A 17,711-nucleotide genomic window follows, 5' to 3' on the forward strand; every position below is an offset into this window, starting at 1 on the left:
AAACCTCGGTGGCCTTGCAACCAATTTACTGTAGCCTGCTGCTACATTTATTTTCCACCAAAGCAACCACAAAAATGTGCTTTTTAAATTAGATTGACAGGTCTGTCTCAATGAAAATTAACCGACTCGATGCCACTAATATTATACCCGACCAGTGTCTGAGGCACACGTGAAACTTCAAACCCGAACCCGCCCAGGTTTTGGGTCAGACCTCGGGTTTTCGGATCTAAGGCTATGTTTACATTAATGCGTTTATCCTTTAAAACACGTTTTGCTACGTTTACGCCTTTCATTTACACTACACCACCGTCTTTGACCCTCATAAACGGATTCGTTCGCAAACGCTGCAGACCCTGTTTTAGTTTGAGAACTCAGACGTTGCTCTGAGTGTAAATGAACGTAGACGGAGTCTTATGTAAACGAACAGCTGATATTAACGTGACAGCGCATCATTTTCAAAGTAAAAATTATTTTATTCAGGTAAATGGAGGTTTGCAACGGAGGTTTTGACAAAAATAGTAAACATCTACCAACCAGCTATTATAAATGCTATATAAGATTGTTTTAACATGAATCCTTATAGATAATGTCTATTTTATATTTATGTTTGAGTATTATTGGGTTTGAATGTTGTTGTAATGTTGTTTATGTTTTGTTTAAATTTAGTTAGCTTATTACGAAAGATATACTGTATTTTAAACGCCATATAGGGCATTGTAAAGGCCAATATGTAGGGAGAATTGTAATGGGTCAGACATTATTTTCGAGTTTATTTTTGTCAATATCGCACACCACTAGGCTGCATAAATGCGCAAAGGTAAGCTATTATTAGAGTAATAAGTTATTTTACACTTTTATGCGCATGCCCAGTTACATGATTGGTCATGTTTCATTCGTTTATGGTGGTGTATAGTGTGGATGAAGATTCTTTTTTAAAATGCCAGTATAAACAAGGATCGTTTTTATTTAAAAAAAATGCCGTTTTAAAACGCAAATGCTCTAATGTAAACAGGGCCAAGTAAACCTGTGAAGACCTCTAGGTGAAGCCCCGAAGGGGTTTGCAAAAACTCATGTATTTGCTTTTAACTTCTGATGCTTAAGTCTTAGGCTATGTTTACATTAATGCGTTTATCCTTTAAAACGCGTTACTTTTGCTACGTTTACACCTTTCATCTACACTACATCACCGTTTTCGACCCTCATAAACGGATTCGTTCGCAAACGCTGAAGACCCTGTTTTAGTTTGAGAACTCAGACGTTGCTCTGAGTGTAAATGAACGTAGACGGAGTCTTATGTAAACGAACAGCTGATGTTAAAGTGACAGCGCATCATTTTCAAAGTAAAAATTATTTTATTCATGTAAATGTTGGTTTGCAACGGAGGTTTTGCCAAAAATAGTAAACATCTACCAACCAGCTATTATAAACGCTATATCGGATTTTTTTAACATGTATCCTTAATAGATAATGTCTGTTTTATATTAATGTTTGAGTATTGTTGGGTTTGAGAATTGTTGTAATGCGTTTATGTTTTGTTTAAATTTAGTTAGCTTACGAATGATGGACTGTAATTTTAAACGCCATATAGGCGTTGTAAAGGCCAATATGAAGGGAGAATTGTAATGAGTCAGACATTATTTTCCAGTTTAATGTAAGTTTTGTTTGCTACTTTAAAATGAATTTCGTTTCAGATAATTTGTCTCTTAATTTTAATCAATGTTTTGTTGATAAGTTTTGTGAATATAAATTAATATAAACAATAAACTCAACGTCATTAATATATATTGCTCGTTTAGGCGCTTGCGCTTTTAGCTATTTCTGTGTTGCTAGCGGAGGACGTGCACGGACCTCGCACACTTTTAAAAATTAATGCAATAAGCATTTCTATTAGGCTAAAGCAATACTTCACCTCTTACTATGTTTGATTGAAATTTGCATTTGCTGAAATTTATTTTTGTTTCAAGTTCGTTTAGTACTGTTCACTTGAATGCTTTCTTTTTAAATCATAAAGACCTTTCTGTTTAGTTATAAAATCAAAATTAACCTATTAATCATATTAATATGTTGTAGGGGGGAGCTAGAACAGTATAAGACTTTCCCAAACACATTTTTATAAGTTCAAAAATAGTGTCTGTTATAGTTGTCAGCAAAGGACCCAGGTATGACTTTTTGTCAATATCGCACACACCTAGGCTGTATAAACGCGCAAAGGTAAACTATTATTAGAGTAATAAGTTATTTTACACTTTTATGCGCATGCCCAGTCACATGATTGGTCATGTTTCATGCATTTATGGTGGTGTATAGTGTGGATGAAGATTCTTTTTAAAATGCCAGTATAAACGAGGATCGTTTTTATTTTAAAATGCCGTTTTAAAACGCAAATGCTCTAATATAAATAGGGCCTTAGAAACGAAATTGAAAATTCAAATGCACCCTGTGGCGTCATTCTCCATCATGAAAATGTTCCCGCCATTTTGCTTTTTTTTTCAAAAAACCTACTTTTTCGTACTCGCCCTAGGTGGTTGGTCCGTTTGACCCCAAAATTGGCTCAAATCATCTTCAAATGGATATTATTGCTAGCAACTACTGCAAACTCAGATCTAAAATCATGACAGTCATCTTGGAAGATTCCTTAAGGCATTCGAAGTCGAACAAAATGGATATTATGCTGTATCTCCGCTTTTGTTTTGTGACAGTCACCTAGATTAAAGGAAAACATCCCCGTTTTTCAATATTTTACAATGTTCTTACCTCAACTTAGACAAATTAATAGATACCTATCTTTTTTCAATGCGTGCACTTAATTTTTGTACAGTGCATCGTGAATCTGTTATCACTTAGCCTAGCCCCATTCATTCCTTAGGATCCAAACAGGGATGAATTTAGAAGCCCCCAAACACTTCCATGTTTTCCCTATTTAATAGGCCTGTAGCGTTGATGACATCGTTCCCATCGATTCCGTCGACTTCATATTTTTGCGTCTACGCTTCGACACAGCTCGCCACACGCACGTGTGAGACCAAAACATTACACATTACATTTAAGGCCCAAAAAAATTAATGATCACATTTGTCTAATCTTTCGTAACAATCCACTAGCTGCCCGTCCCATAAGCAGGCTGTCAAAAAAACGCGTCTCTGTAGGCAGCCTGAGCTCTGAGATCTGCACACAAAAACAATTTGTTTCAATGTGTTTATCAAAATAAAATAAACTTATACAGGTTTAGAACATAAGGGTGAGTAAATGATGACAGCATTTTTATTTTTGGGTGAATCCCTTTAACAGAAATACAGCAGAAATGTTTAAGATTCACCCTTATTATGTTTACATCTAATAATGCATTCGTTCATGCTTTCTTGATACTTGGTTACACACAGAGGTGGAAAGTAACGAATTACATTTACTCACGTTACTGTAATTGAGTAGTTTTTTTGTGTATTTTTACTTTTTTGAGTAGTTTTTAAAATCTGTACTTTTACTTTTACTTAAGTATGTTTTATTTAAAGTATTGTACTTCGCTACATTTTAAATCATATCCGTTACTGAGTAAAAAAAATATTTTAAAAAGCAAGGTGATAAAGACACGCAACGGATGTAAATGGGCGGGGCTCGGGGGAACGCGCAAAAAGAACCATGGAGACGGACGAGACAGGCGCGCGCTAACGCAGACCCGCCTCAGTTCAAATCTTATTAAAGAAACCCCTGGTCACATTTAAGCGACCACTTTCCACTGACGCGAAGCGAGTGTTTCATTTCTATGAAAGGTAGGATTCATGCTCTTAAGTACGAAATTGCACGACGCGTTTTTAATACCATGCGCATTATCTTCCGAGGTCTAGCAGCTTCGCGTCAAGTCAAACACAACTTCAAAACGTCCTCGAGAATGCGCAGGTCATTAGACATTGCAGTGAGAGAGAGAGAGAGAAGAATAAAGGTCATCAGGTACCCAGGTCAGGGAAGTAAGAAGATAATAAACGTGTCAAATGTATATAGACATGGCACTCATCTCATTATATGCTCATTTAAACTATATATAGTTTAATAAAATAATGTATATTACCAGCAATACATCAATTACAACCTTACTATAGTGATTGTATTTACTAGCTGCTGACCACCTTCAAAAGTGCATAACTCACATGTAAAATCATTAAACAATTCCATAAATGTTTCTTAGTTTAAAAAAGCTTTTTATTTTATTAACTTTTTGTTATTGCACTTTAATTGTAAGATGTTCCTACAATTAAAAACAACTAGTTTGAGATGTATATTCGTATATACGTTTTTGAACTATACTAGAATCCTCCACCTCTTCCCGCTGTAAAAAAAAGTAACTTTTACTCTGAGTAAAGTTAAAATGACTTACTTTTTACTTTTACTTGAGTAGATTTTTAGAAAAGTAACTTTACTTTTACTTAAGTAAAATATTATTAAAGTAACTTTACTTTTACTTGAGTACAATATTTTATTACTTTTTCCACCTCTGGTTACACATCGTTTTCTTTCATGGACTATTGATCCCCCTAAAGTAGCTTTGGCCACCCCTGGCCTGAAATCGCTGATACAACGTTTAAAGTATATAATTAAGAATATTTTTGGCATTTATTTCAGATACATTATGGTTTTTATTAATCAAGCAACAGAAACTAATCGTTAGATTAATTGTCCAATTAGTCGTTAGATTAGTCGACTAATCTGAAAAATAGTCGCCCGATTAATCGTTTAATAAATAGTCGTTTACCCCAGCCCTACTATTTTAAGAGACTGTAAGAGCTGTAAGGTGGTGCCAAACCCTGACAAAAGGTATTTCCTGAAGCCAGCAGCAAATGGCTGAATCCACAGGGAATCGCTTCCTAATTCCTGTTGAATTATCATCTGAAAGCTTTCTCAAAGAATTCACATCTACCCCCTAAGACAGTTACCCCATGGTGTGGGACACCCTACCACACTTTCTCGTCCCCCTCTTCTCATGTTCTCAAGCAAACTGTATATGGAATGCTACATTCTGTATACACAAAGTATCTGAAACTGGTCTTGTTTGGTGTTATATGAAGTGCTTTAATGCAAGTGGTACATTTGGGTTTGTTAATATGACAACAGGTTGGGAGACAACTCCTAACTTAGACATGTTGACCAATCACCCACTGTATGTATATTAGGCTACACCCCTGATTTTACAACAACCAATCAGTACCAAACTCCTATATGCTTTGTTCTCTGGTTATTTAAGGAGATGTGTAGAAGACCCAGGGGGACTTTCGATATCTAGAAATGCACCCCCATGATGCTGTATCTTTGATACAGCATCATGTTTCTTTTTATTTTATTTTGAGGAATCTGTAACCAGATTTCCATCTCCTTACCAGGTATGCAACGGTTTTTCGTTTGTTTCGTATTTGAATTGGAATGTAAATTGGCTTCTGAATTATGTTTTACCTACCTGGCTAATAAATTGTTACGTTTTGCATTAATTCTAATTTGCTCTGTATTATTGACTCTTCTAAGTTACTATAAAGAATGATTAGTCCTCTGTTTAGGCAGGGAAGATTAGCATCACATGCTAATATTGGTGAACCTCTATTATAACAGGGAAGCCTCTGTTACTACAGGGAAGAATGAGTTATCCTCTGTTTAGGCAGGGAAGATTAGCACTGCAGGCTAATATTTGTTATCCTCTGCTATAGTAGGGAAGTATTGGTTATCCTCTGTTTAGGCAGGGAAGATTAGCACTATATGCTAATATTTGTTATCCTCTGTTATAGTAGGGAAGAATTGGTTATCCTCTGTTTAGGCAGGGAAGATTAGCACTATATGCTAATATTTGCTATCCTCTGCTATAGTAGGGAAGTATTGGTTATCCTCTGTTTAGGCAGGGAAGATTAGCACTATATGCTAATATTTGTTATCCTCTGTTATAGTAGGGAAGAATTGGTTATCCTCTGTTTAGGCAGGGAAGATTAGCACTATATGCTAATATTTGTTATCCTCTGTTATAGTAGGGAAGAATTGGTTATCCTCTGTTTAGGCAGGGAAGATTAGCACTGCAGGCTAATATTTGTTATCCTCTGCTATAGTAGGGAAGTATTGGTTATCCTCTGTTTAGGCAGGGAAGATTAGCACTATATGCTAATATTTGTTATCCTCTGTTATAGTAGGGAAGAATTGGTTATCCTCTGTTTAGGCAGGGAAGATTAGCACTATATGCTAATATTTGTTATCCTCTGCTATAGTAGGGAAGTATTGGTTATCCTCTGTTTAGGCAGGGAAGATTAGCACTATATGCTAATATTTGTTATCCTCTGTTATAGCAGGGAAGAATTGGTTATCCTCTGTTTAGGCAGGGAAGATTAGCATCACATGCTAATATTTGTTATCCTCTGCTATAACAGGGAAGAATTTGTGTATGCGACTGTAAGAGCTACACATTGATGATCTAATGAATGAGTCCAATGTTAACATGAGTAAATAGAATGATCAAACGTTTATCCAAATTCCAAAATTACATCAATTTGATTCATATTACAATACGTTTTATATCTTTGGAGTCAGGTGTAAAGTTGCGTAACGTTAATTTGTCTATATAAGCACCGGAAAAGACCGAACGCGCTATTACTCTTCGCCAGCGTTTGGATTCCGTCGTTGGGCCAAACGGATGGATGGGGTCAAATTTGTTCCCCTTACAAGACTGTTATACGAGTAGTTACACAAGTAAGTATGGTGGAACAAAATACAACTTTGCGATTTTTAAGCGGATGAAAAATGAGAACTATATTGTATGACAGAAGGGCACTTAGTTTGCAGAACTTCGACCATGGAAGTGTTTGGTGGCTGTTTGGATCCTAAGGAATGAATGGGGCTAGGCTAAATGCTAACAAAGCCACCACACGCTGTACAAAGATTAAGTGCACGCATTGAAGAAAGATAGGGATGTATTAATTTGTCTAAGTTGAGGTAAGAACATAGTACATTTTTAAAAAACGGTGGTGTTTTCCTTTAAAATACGGAAGCTTTTAAAGCTTTTACAAACTCACGTTTTTGTCCTTTTGTGTTGTTAGGCACATGTCCGTGTCAAACAAACAATTTAATTGAAAAAAATCTCTGATATTGCATACTTGGAGATCTTGGCAAAAGCACAATTTGAGATATTGGAGGGATTCTTCTAGAGAAAATTCTGAGATTTGGGGTTTGTGGATACCAATAGCAACAACAACAGAGATGTTGCTATTTTTATTTTTATAGGGTTTTTTTGTTTGTTAATCATGTTGCCGTTTACATCAATACATCAAACATGCATATAAAAACCATTGTATGCTTCAAAATGTAATTTGCTAACAAGCAAAAACAACCACAAGGTTTTACGTTTCTGTGCTTGATGAACTCGACCAACATTATATCCCACATCAGACCTTTCGCTTTAAAGTCACGTTTAAGATATGACTGTGTGTAATTTATGCTACAGAATGATAAAATCCTAACACGCACCTTATTTTACTCATAAATCACAAACTGCTCAAGCCATTAGGATTCTCGTGGGAGCTCATGGTTTGGAAATGTTAATTCACTTCCAAGTTTCAGGACTACATGGCTTTTTTGGTACTAACTTTTTATAGCTCATGGTTTGCACCCGAGGCAAACAGAGGCAAATTCTGACCTTTCTCTGATCTATAAATTTTAATTTCTATGTGATTAGATATTTACAATGACACAAGAAACACACAAACCTGGTGTGCTCTTCATTTGGTTTTCTGGAAGGAAGCGTACAGCAGTCGCACCAAAGGGGCTTTTATTTACCCCGCTGCTTTTCTTCAGAAGCTCAAGAGCACAGCGCGGGTCATCGTAAGCACCAACAGGGGGCGCTTCATCTTTAGATGAACTGAACCTCTAGAAAAACAGTATTTTCAAGTCATAAAACACTACTTACAACACATTTTTGTTATGTAATTTGACATATTTCTAAGAATGTTTAAAGAGATTAGGTGTTTTATTTCCATTTCACCCTTAACCCTGAGCGGTCCATAACCCTTTCTTGGTGATGCAAGAGCATCAAAGCCAGAGCGAGTTATTACATTTTGATGACAGATTGGGAAATAATGGAATATTTTCTTTGGAATAATGTGCATTCATAAATCATTCACAATAAGACCTGAAGCATACATCGATAAAAAGTAAACAAGGTCAATTTTGACTTCACATTAGCAAAGACATTTCTCCATCAGGTAAAGGAATGCATTCATGCCTGAGCTTGAGAGAGGAACGGTGGGTTCGATGCTGGACCTCGGTGTAGATTATGATCCTCAAACTGACTTTTTATGTGGTACTGTCCTGGACCTGGGACGCCCTACGGACATAAACACACATATGCACAATTACATCATTGTAAGTTTATTCACAACCAAAGCTACTAATGCTTTAATCTTGTTGCAATAGTGCCCTCTACAGGAAGCTTTTGCTTTTGTTGACAATACTGTATTATTGCAAACTCTTGCTCTTATGTGTTTATTTTTCTTTTAAGGGCTATTCCCATGTAAGATGGAAAGGCATGTCTAGTTTAATATTATTTATCATATTAATTGACTACATCAGTGGTAGGGCCGCGAGATGGTGCCAGGGGGTCCCCAGTTTTATGACAAATTATGAAATACATTAAAGGGGACATTTCACAAGACTTTTTACGATAAAAAAGGTTAAATAAATCTTTGGTGTCCACAGAATACGTATTAGAAGTTTTAGCCCCAAATACCATATAGATCATTTATTATATGATGTTAAAATTGCCACTTTGTAGGTGTGAGCAAAAATGTGCCATTTTTGGGTGTGTCCTTTAACATGCAAATGAGTTGATATCTGCCCTAAATGGCAGTGTCGTGATTGGATAGTGCAGATTAAGGGGCGTTATTATCCCCTTCTGACATCACAAGGGGAGCCAAATTTCAATGACATATTTTTTTACATGTTTGCAGAGAATGATTTACCAAAACTAACTAACACATTTACTAGGTTGATAGAAGCACTGGAGACCCAATTATAGCACTTAAACATGGAAAAAGTCTGATTTACATGATATGTCCCTTTTTACATGATAATTTCTGTGTAATTAAACCTAAAAATACATAATGCTACTAACCAACAGCAATATGTTGTATAATTGAATATGTTTTGTTTAATTAAAATTTAAAGTTGTACAATGTTTTTGTGCAAAGGGATGCACCGTACACAAATGTTTGAGAAACACTGGACTTCATGTTTGGTAGTCAATAAAGAAAAAGTATATACAGTTTATTTATTAGGACAATAAAATCTGCAATAATACTATACTAGCTACTAGCATATTCTATTATATATAGTATATATATATGTAATAATTTCCTAGTTTTTCTGTTTGGTTTTATTTTTTTAAAGCAATGAAATGCTTAGAATGAAGTGCTATAGAAAAATAAATGTGACCCTGGAACACAAAACCAGTCACAAGGGTTAATTTTTTAAATTGAAATTTAGAGAGGGTTTCATCGGACACACGTGCGGTGACGCGATATGCATCTGGTCCGAACTTTACTTCCGGTTTCAGTTTTTTTAATGGTCTGACTAGTTGCTAAACTGAACTTTTGAACAAATACCTCGTTGAAATTGGTTTTCCTAATCTACATGTTGTTTATTTAGCTAGTTATATAAATAAACTAAGTTTAAAGTACTTTGGTGTTATTTATTCTTAGCGGAGTTTACCGAAAGTTACGTGTTGACCACGAAAGCCGCTTGTTACTGCTGAAACCGTCTATACATCATCTGAAAGCTGACAAATAAGCTTTTTTAAATGATGTATGATTTGTTAGGATATAAATAAGCTCTCCATTGAGGTATAGTTTTTTAGGATATGATACAACTATTTAAAAATCTGAGGGTGCAAAAAAAATGTAAATATTGGGAAAATTGCCTTTAATGTTGTCAAAGTGAAATTACTAATAATTACTAATACATATTACTAATAATAAATAAATTTTTGATTTATTTATGGTGGGAAATTTGCAAAACATCTTTATGGACCATGATATCTTAATGATTTTTTTTCATTAAAAATCGATAATTTTGACCCATACAATGTATTGTTGGCTATTGCTATAAATATACCCGTGCAACTTATGACTGGTTTTGTGTTCCAGGGTCACAAATGTGACTTAACTTGATACATCATTTACAAGCAAATTAGGATAAAGGTCCCCACACAGGAGCATTGGTGAAATAAGAGATGATGCATGCAAAGAGACTGTCTCATTCCACTTTAATGTCAGCAGCTTAGAGACAACTATGCGCAAAGGTTGTCCCTGTGGCTCTGTGGTACATCACCAAAGTAATGATAAAGATGCTAAAGACAATAAAGAGAGACATTGACCTTCTTTTCCTCTTGTAACGTGATCAGCTCATGGTATCGAGGGAGGATCAGCTCCGGTCGACCTCGCTGTTCTTGCCTCAGATTCACGTTTTCATAATGGGCTGTGTGGTCGCTAATACAAACACACACATAGACAGAAAATTATCAAAACAACTTTTGTATCAAACAAAGCATTATGAGCAGAAATGAGTGATGTTTGATATATAGCTCAGTGGTAGCAGCGCAAAAGGTCACACATGCTAATAAAAAATAACGCATACCTTGTAATGCACTGTAAGTCGCTTTGAATAAAAGCATCTGCCAAATGCATTAAAGTGAATCTAACATTTGTTTTGCTTTAAATGCAAAGACTAAAGGACATTCATTACAGACCGATAAAAACCCTCTGTGCCTTTACTCCTCCAAAAAGCCAGCCAATTAGATTAGAGCTTGCTAGATCGAAAACAAATCCATCCTTTCTATTGTTATAAACAATGTGCATTAAACAATCAGTGAATGAGCTTGATGACGGTCGATGTGCGTGACATCTGAAGCTGAAACCATGAAAAAATATTCTTAAAGCAATAGTTAAATTAAAATTAATTATTACAGTTTATAAAGTTTTAAATATTTATATTTTTATTACAAAATCGTATCGATTTTGACTTTATTAACCCCTTGGATTACTTCTGTGAAGAATGGAAGGACTTTTTGGGCTTCAAATCAGAAGCACCATGAAACAGCCAGGACATTTTCTAATATAATTCAGATTGTGTTCATCTAAATCAGTGGTTTTCAAACTGGGGGCCGCGAGATGGTGCCAGAGGGGCCCCAGTTTTATGACATTTTATAAAATACATTCATTTATCATGAATTCTGTGTAATTAAACCTAAAAAAATAAGCCAACTAACCAACAGCACTACTTAGTATAATTTTATATGTTTTGTTTAATTAAAATATTAAAGTTTAAAACTGTTTCTTTCGGGGGGCTGCGAAAAAATGCACTGTACACAAGGGGGGCCGCAAGCTAAAAAAGTTTGGGAACCACTGATCTAAAATATGATAACACATCAAGATTGGCTTTTTAGGTGAACTATCCCTTTAAGCATCCCAAGGAGACCCGTCCAGATGGTTCAGAATAAATTTGCAAATGATGTTGTGTCTCAGCTGGGAATGCAGTCAATCAAACTCACTCCTGTAGGTCGTATTGTCCTGGTCCAGGCCCGTCTGCATCTCTCGTCTGCTCTTTCCGGCCCGTCATCCTGCTAAAGTGCACACCTTTATACTTCTTTGAAGAAGAAAATTCCTCCTGTCACAAACACCAGAGATATGGACACTTCTTAAGATTTTGCTGAATAAATGACAAATATTTGCTCATTTTATTGGCTATGATAATTTGGACTTCAGTTTTAAGTTTCCAGAACATTCAACCGCCCTGATGAACTACATCCGATACGTGGAGATGAGCCAATCATATACATGCGTTTAAAGGTGCAGTGTGTAATTTTTAGAAGGATCTCTTGACAGAAATGCAAAATAATATACAAAACTATATTATCAGGGGTGTATACAGACCTTTCACAATGAACCCTTAGGTTTTTATTACCTTAGAATGAGACGTTTTATCTACATACCAAGGGTCCCCTTACATGGAAGTCGCCATTTTGTGCCGCCATGTTTCTACAGAAGCCCTTAACGGACAAACTTTTTTTACGAAGCTGTCTCCGAAAATCATATGTTTTGTCTGGTAGCGGCTACCGTAGCTTCTCTATGCGTTAAAAGCGATGGGTGAGCAGTTAACTGAGCCATTGGTTGCAATTCACAACCTCACCACTAGATGCCACTAAAATTTACAGACTGCACCTTTAATTAATTTGGCGATACTTAGCAGCTTAAAAATTAGGGACAACGCAAGTGATTAATCGTACAGGAGTGACAATATGATAATATGAGCAGAAAGTTAAATTTTAAGGGTCAAAGGGACACTGAAATATAGTCCTTAAAATCTCAGTTATGACTGCTTCGTATTTTTCTGAGAATGGGAGGAATATGTGTGATCAATTTGACACAATGAGAATAGGAGAGAGAGAGAGATAAGAGCCTGGCGGATGGGCCAGCATTTTTATGAAGAGGAAGCTGGCAGCTCAATGGCACATGAAAGATGATTAGATTAAGGGCGAGTCCAGCATCTGCTGCATTATTGTAAGTGAATATTGAAATATAACGTAAAGACTAATTACCGAGGGTTTTCGGTCCTGACAGTAAAACGGACGAGCGCTGGGCTTTGTGACTTTTTTAAATAATGCACCGATCATTAGTCATGAAAACAGCCACCGCAGTAATGAGGCACAGCAGCAGGGCATTAGACAGTCTGACCTTTCGTGACACTCACACACACACATACTCAGACGTGTCCATTAGACATGCATCCTTTAACAATGACATCTTTGTAAGCCGCCTACGGAGGCAGCGTGTTACAGCATCCAGATATGAAGGTAGGTGGCATAATAATGCAACCTTAGATATATTTGTCTATCAAAATTTGTAAGACAGTTTAGTTAGGAATAGGATGCTGTCTTAATCCCCTTCCAGGAAAATAACCATAAAATTTCCTTCTGTGTGAATGCAAACATCTCCCGGAACCGATCCCTGGATTGATCCCAGGATGGGGACCTAGTTACATTGAAGGAATCATTCCCGGACCATGCCTTGTGGAACAAAAGGCACACAAATTTAACACAGATGGCACATAATCTGACCGTTACAGGACTGTAGAAGGCGGGGCCGAGGGTCTGGTCTTTGATGGGGGGGTTGAATCTGAGTAGGACACCCTGAGCATCTTCTTCATATCCATAGGCCTGTCCTGGAGAAGGTATGGATGGTGCATCAGGACTCAGGTGTAACTTCACACCTTTAGAGACGCCCTGCAGACATCATAATGAATTATACATATAAGGACATACAATAAAGACAGAGTCATTGTATTTTATTTGAAGTTTTTTACTTTATTCTTTTAATCTGTGTTAAATGTATGACTTTAACCAAATGTAGGTTGTTTTCTATACAATGCTCCCTAAAAGTATTTTGACACATTATGTGCAATCTGATAATACAATACCATTGTGGCATGCATTAAAAAAAAGATTTACAACAAAGTAAGCTTGCTTAGTTTAAAATAAAAACAAGAAAATATTACTTAAAATCCATTAATGTATACATAATTTATATAAAAGATAACAGAAAAAAATCTGTTAAAAAACAGAAATACAAAATAAAGAAATTAATCCAAATGATATTTTGCATACAGAAAATACCGTGGTTTCCTATGAACCCCTGTGCTCGAGAACCGAGAGGCGGATGACGTCAACGAACCGCGAGAGCGAGTCCAGAAATCACACGTAGAAGTCTATTTTCGAATCGCTCTCGCGGTACTTTGACGTCACCCGTCTGTCGATTCTCGCCTGCAGCGCTGCATGAAGTCGAACAACACCATCAACATCCTGCAATGTTCCCAAACTTTCTTTGTGATGTACCCCTCCAAATAATAAACACTTCTGTGTAAACACCCCACCACCACCAAAAATAACAACAAATCACTATTATATGGAGATGTAACTTATGTGACGTGACTACTGTAGCTTGCTATGTTTGTTTGAGAGATTGAATCGTTTTTATTTATTCATCATACTAGTGTTTGTTGAACTCACCTTCACGATTATTTGCACACAGGTCGGTTTTCAAACAGCATCTTTTATAAAAACGCGTTTCTATCATATACTGTCATATACTGGGTTTCCATTGACGCGAGCGTTTCATTTGAAGTACAGAAGGCGAACGTCGCGCTCTTGCGGTGGATTGAGGGATTGACGACGGCTTCAGGAAAATAAAGGTAATACAGACAAAATATAGATAATCATTTTTAACGAAGATATATCCGACTGGCTGATTTGAATGAATTATTTATTTTACATTGGCAGGCTTTGATAAAAATCGCATTGACACTTGCATTGTGCTGTTTGTACACTAGAGGGCGATGCACTCTTATTTTTTGATGATCAAAAAAAAAATGTGCATGTTTTTACCAAAGTTTTTTACTGTTTAATTAACAAAAATCCTATTCGAGCATGATTACTGAGTTGATTTGGTTTTTCTAAAAAATGTGTTTGAAACAGTTTACTGTGTGATATATATGTAATGTATTAAGTACAGTACGAAGAATGAAAGCTTACACTGCAAAAAATGATTTTCAAGAAAAAAAATTATTAGTATTTTTGTCTTGTTTTCAGTAAAAATATCTAAAAATTCTTAAATTAAGATGCTTTTTCTTGATGAGCAAAACGACCCAAGAAAATAAGTCTAGTTTTTAGACCAAAAATATCAATTTAAGTGATTTTGTGCATAAAACAAGCAAAGAAAATCTGCCAATGGGGTAAGCAAATTTTTCTTGAATTTTTCTTGAATTTAGTGTTTTACAGAAAATGTTCAAGATTTTTTGCTTGAAATTTTTTTTTGCAGTGTAAGCTTTCATTCTTCGTACTGTACATAATACATTACATATATATCACACAGTACAGTATACTCTGTTTCAAACTTGTTTTTTTTAGAAAAACAAAATCAACTCCGTAATCATGCTCGAATAGGATTTTTTTAAAATTAAACAGTAAAAAACCTTTTTTACAGTCTATGGTAAAAACATGCAGACTGAGGTTTTTTGCAGTGTACACTGCAAAAAATGACATTCTTACTTAGTACTTTTTCCTTGTTTTCAGTACAAATATCTAAACATTCTTGATAAGCAAAATGACTTAAGAAAATATGTCTAGTTTTTAGACAAAAATATTAAATGTAAGTGAATTTGTACTTAAAACAAGCAAACAAATCTGCCAGTTAGGTAAGAAAAAATTCCCTGATTTTATCTTGAATTAAGTGTTTAACTTATTTCAAGTTTTTTTTACCCTAGCAGATTTATTTCCTTGTACAAATGAGTAAGTTGTATTGTTTTTTTACTTATTTAGTTTATCAAGAAAATGCATCTTGATTTAAGAATTGTTTTTATATTTGTACAGAAAACAAGACAGAAATACTAAGAAGGTAATTATTTCAGTGTATTAGAAAAGGGAATTTTTTTATAAAATAATAAATATTTTAACATTTTAATTAAAAAAGTAATGCCCCACCTTCAAGCTTTTCTCAGGATTTTTCATTATTTTCTCTTCATGTGAAACATTATGGGAAACATCATACGCCCCTGGTCCTGGGACATCTGACACAGCATCCTCAAACCTTTTGGATCGGTTCTGAAGACTCTTTCCTCCCAAAATATGACTCTGCTTTTTAGTAAAAAGTTTAAACTTACATAAAATATTAACAGTATGTCAAAGCAATGTTATAGCAATAAGGTAATAACATACCCTGGTGATGTCACTGTTATATTGTCCTGGACCTGGAAACAGATCACTGCCTGACCTCAAGAACACAGAATCTCTACTGCACAGAGAGAGGAATGGAGCATAGGAGTCTAAACAAAAAAACAATTAAAATACTGTCAGTGCCAACTTGTGTTTTACATGTTTCAAAATCCTAAAACTTTCTTATTTCAAAGTTTAAGTAAAAAATCCTACGTATGGTTTGTGGGTTTTTAAGCCACGTGTACAGTGCAAAACTTATTTTCCAACTCTCAAGAACCCTGAGTCTTATTTAAAAAAGGAACACTGATGAACCTTTTCCACTTATGGTTTACAATTGGTTTTCAAACTTAAACTTACCTCTTTTACAGCTGTGAGACCTACTGATATTATAAGATCCTGGTCCAATTTCAGACGTGGTGTTGCTTAATGTCATATGTGTGACCCTGGGAGCTCGATCATACATGTTTATTATTTGTATCTTTATGCAAATCGAGCAATAATTATAATCTGATGTTATTATTCTACTGTACCATCGTCTTCTTCAGACAATGAACAAACTCCACAAAGTGGAGCGCGTCTCCGCGTTGCCTGGACGCGCATGTGAATTAAATAATGGTGACGTTGCTACGGAAACTTTCTGTCACTTTGGCCGTCTCTCAAGGTCGCATTTCCAGGCTGCATACGTCATCAAGACTGTCTTATTTCAGAATATTAACAATTATAAGGTTGACTGTTATTCCTGGTTAATCGTAAATTGTTGTAATATGCTTATGACTTGCTAATGTAATGCTTAGTTAACTTAAATAAATCAGGCTTGATGACGTGAGCTTCGCAGGCTGCAGCCTTCGGATTGAAAAACGGACTTAGCCTAGTTAAAACGGACTTAGCCTAGTTAAGTCTAAACCATAGGAAATGAATGGTAGCATTAGTTTCGTTGCCTGGACACGCTGACCGCGCTGAAAATAAATCTTATTACTTTCTTTATCATGTTTGGATTTCTTCAGAAACGCAAAGGTAACTTTACATACGACCAAACATAATATCCAGACTTTGTATTTTTTTTATTATGCAAAACATTGTTTTTATTATTTACAAAATAATTAAACACACAAAACGTATACACAATACAAATATAATGTATAGCATAGTGAATAAAACTAGAAAAAAAACGCATTGCTTGAAACAAAAATATTTCCACCAACTGGATTTAATCGAATATATTAGGACGATAAAACTAAATCAGCATCTAATATTTTGTATGAAATGTATGCCTTAGCAACTATTTATTTAAATAAATAAATAAGCAATATGTATAATATGTAAGAGGGTGAGTTATTTACAAATGTGCATTGTAAAGTAAAAATGTATAATACATGTGTTTGTACAACTGTATACATATATAACAAAATTATGCATAAACACTTACATAAGATTTTGCACTACACGATATTGTACTTTTTTTAGTTCTTTCTTTAATAAACTGCTTATGTATTTTTAAATATATTATTTGTAGGTATAAATACGTGTGTTTTGACTTAATTTTAGTCTAAAAATATATATAATATAATGCAGTGAAATCCATAATCTTTAATAAATATATTGTTTTTAATTAAACATATATCTTTGTGGTCATACATACAATTTTCATCCTAAGTTCCCGCAGGCGGCAAATGCCTCCACACCGGCAGATGGCGCTGCGCGGTCAGAACAGCTGTCCACCAACCTGCGCAAAAATCCCCGAAGAACCGTAAACAAAGAGATCCAGTAGAACAGGGTCACGGAACCGCAGCGCCTGATGCTGTAAACGTCAGCTGTAAGTTTAAATCAAACTAACATACTTTCGTAACCACATAGTTTGTCTGATTATGTTTCAACCTAGTAACAAAACAGCTCAACATCTCATAGTTTTTTGTTTGTTTGTTTCTCTCCGCAGTAA

At 35.3% G+C, this 17,711-nt stretch overlaps 1 protein-coding gene across 5 annotated transcripts in view; it reads right to left on the reverse strand.

The window, feature by feature from the left end:
• stpg2 (sperm-tail PG-rich repeat containing 2) overlaps window positions 1-17,554 on the reverse strand; it is a 36,136-nt gene extending 18,582 nt beyond the window's left edge. Inside the window, exons 1-8 of one of the 5 annotated variants that reach the window (XM_055198315.2) lie at window positions 17,415-17,554; window positions 15,779-15,885; window positions 15,545-15,694; window positions 13,127-13,291; window positions 11,561-11,676; window positions 10,388-10,499; window positions 8,240-8,341; window positions 7,725-7,884 (exon numbers count right to left, since the gene is read on the reverse strand). In XM_055198315.2, the coding sequence (XP_055054290.2) occupies window positions 7,725-7,884; window positions 8,240-8,341; window positions 10,388-10,499; window positions 11,561-11,676; window positions 13,127-13,291; window positions 15,545-15,571 (682 nt within the window). In that variant the 5' untranslated portion in view covers window positions 15,572-15,694; window positions 15,779-15,885; window positions 17,415-17,554. Of the gene's footprint in view, window positions 1-7,724; window positions 7,885-8,239; window positions 8,342-10,387; window positions 10,500-11,560; window positions 11,677-13,126; window positions 13,292-15,544; window positions 15,698-15,778; window positions 15,886-16,132; window positions 16,481-17,414 lie in introns of those variants that run through there. The other 4 variants (XM_055198316.2, XM_055198314.2, XM_055198312.2 and 1 more) reach the window with 4 other exon arrangements.
• Window positions 17,555-17,711: the final 157 nt, after the last annotated feature.

Source organism: Misgurnus anguillicaudatus, chromosome 22 (genome assembly GCF_027580225.2).
Source record: "Misgurnus anguillicaudatus chromosome 22, ASM2758022v2, whole genome shotgun sequence".
Lineage (NCBI taxonomy): Eukaryota > Metazoa > Chordata > Actinopteri > Cypriniformes > Cobitidae > Misgurnus > Misgurnus anguillicaudatus.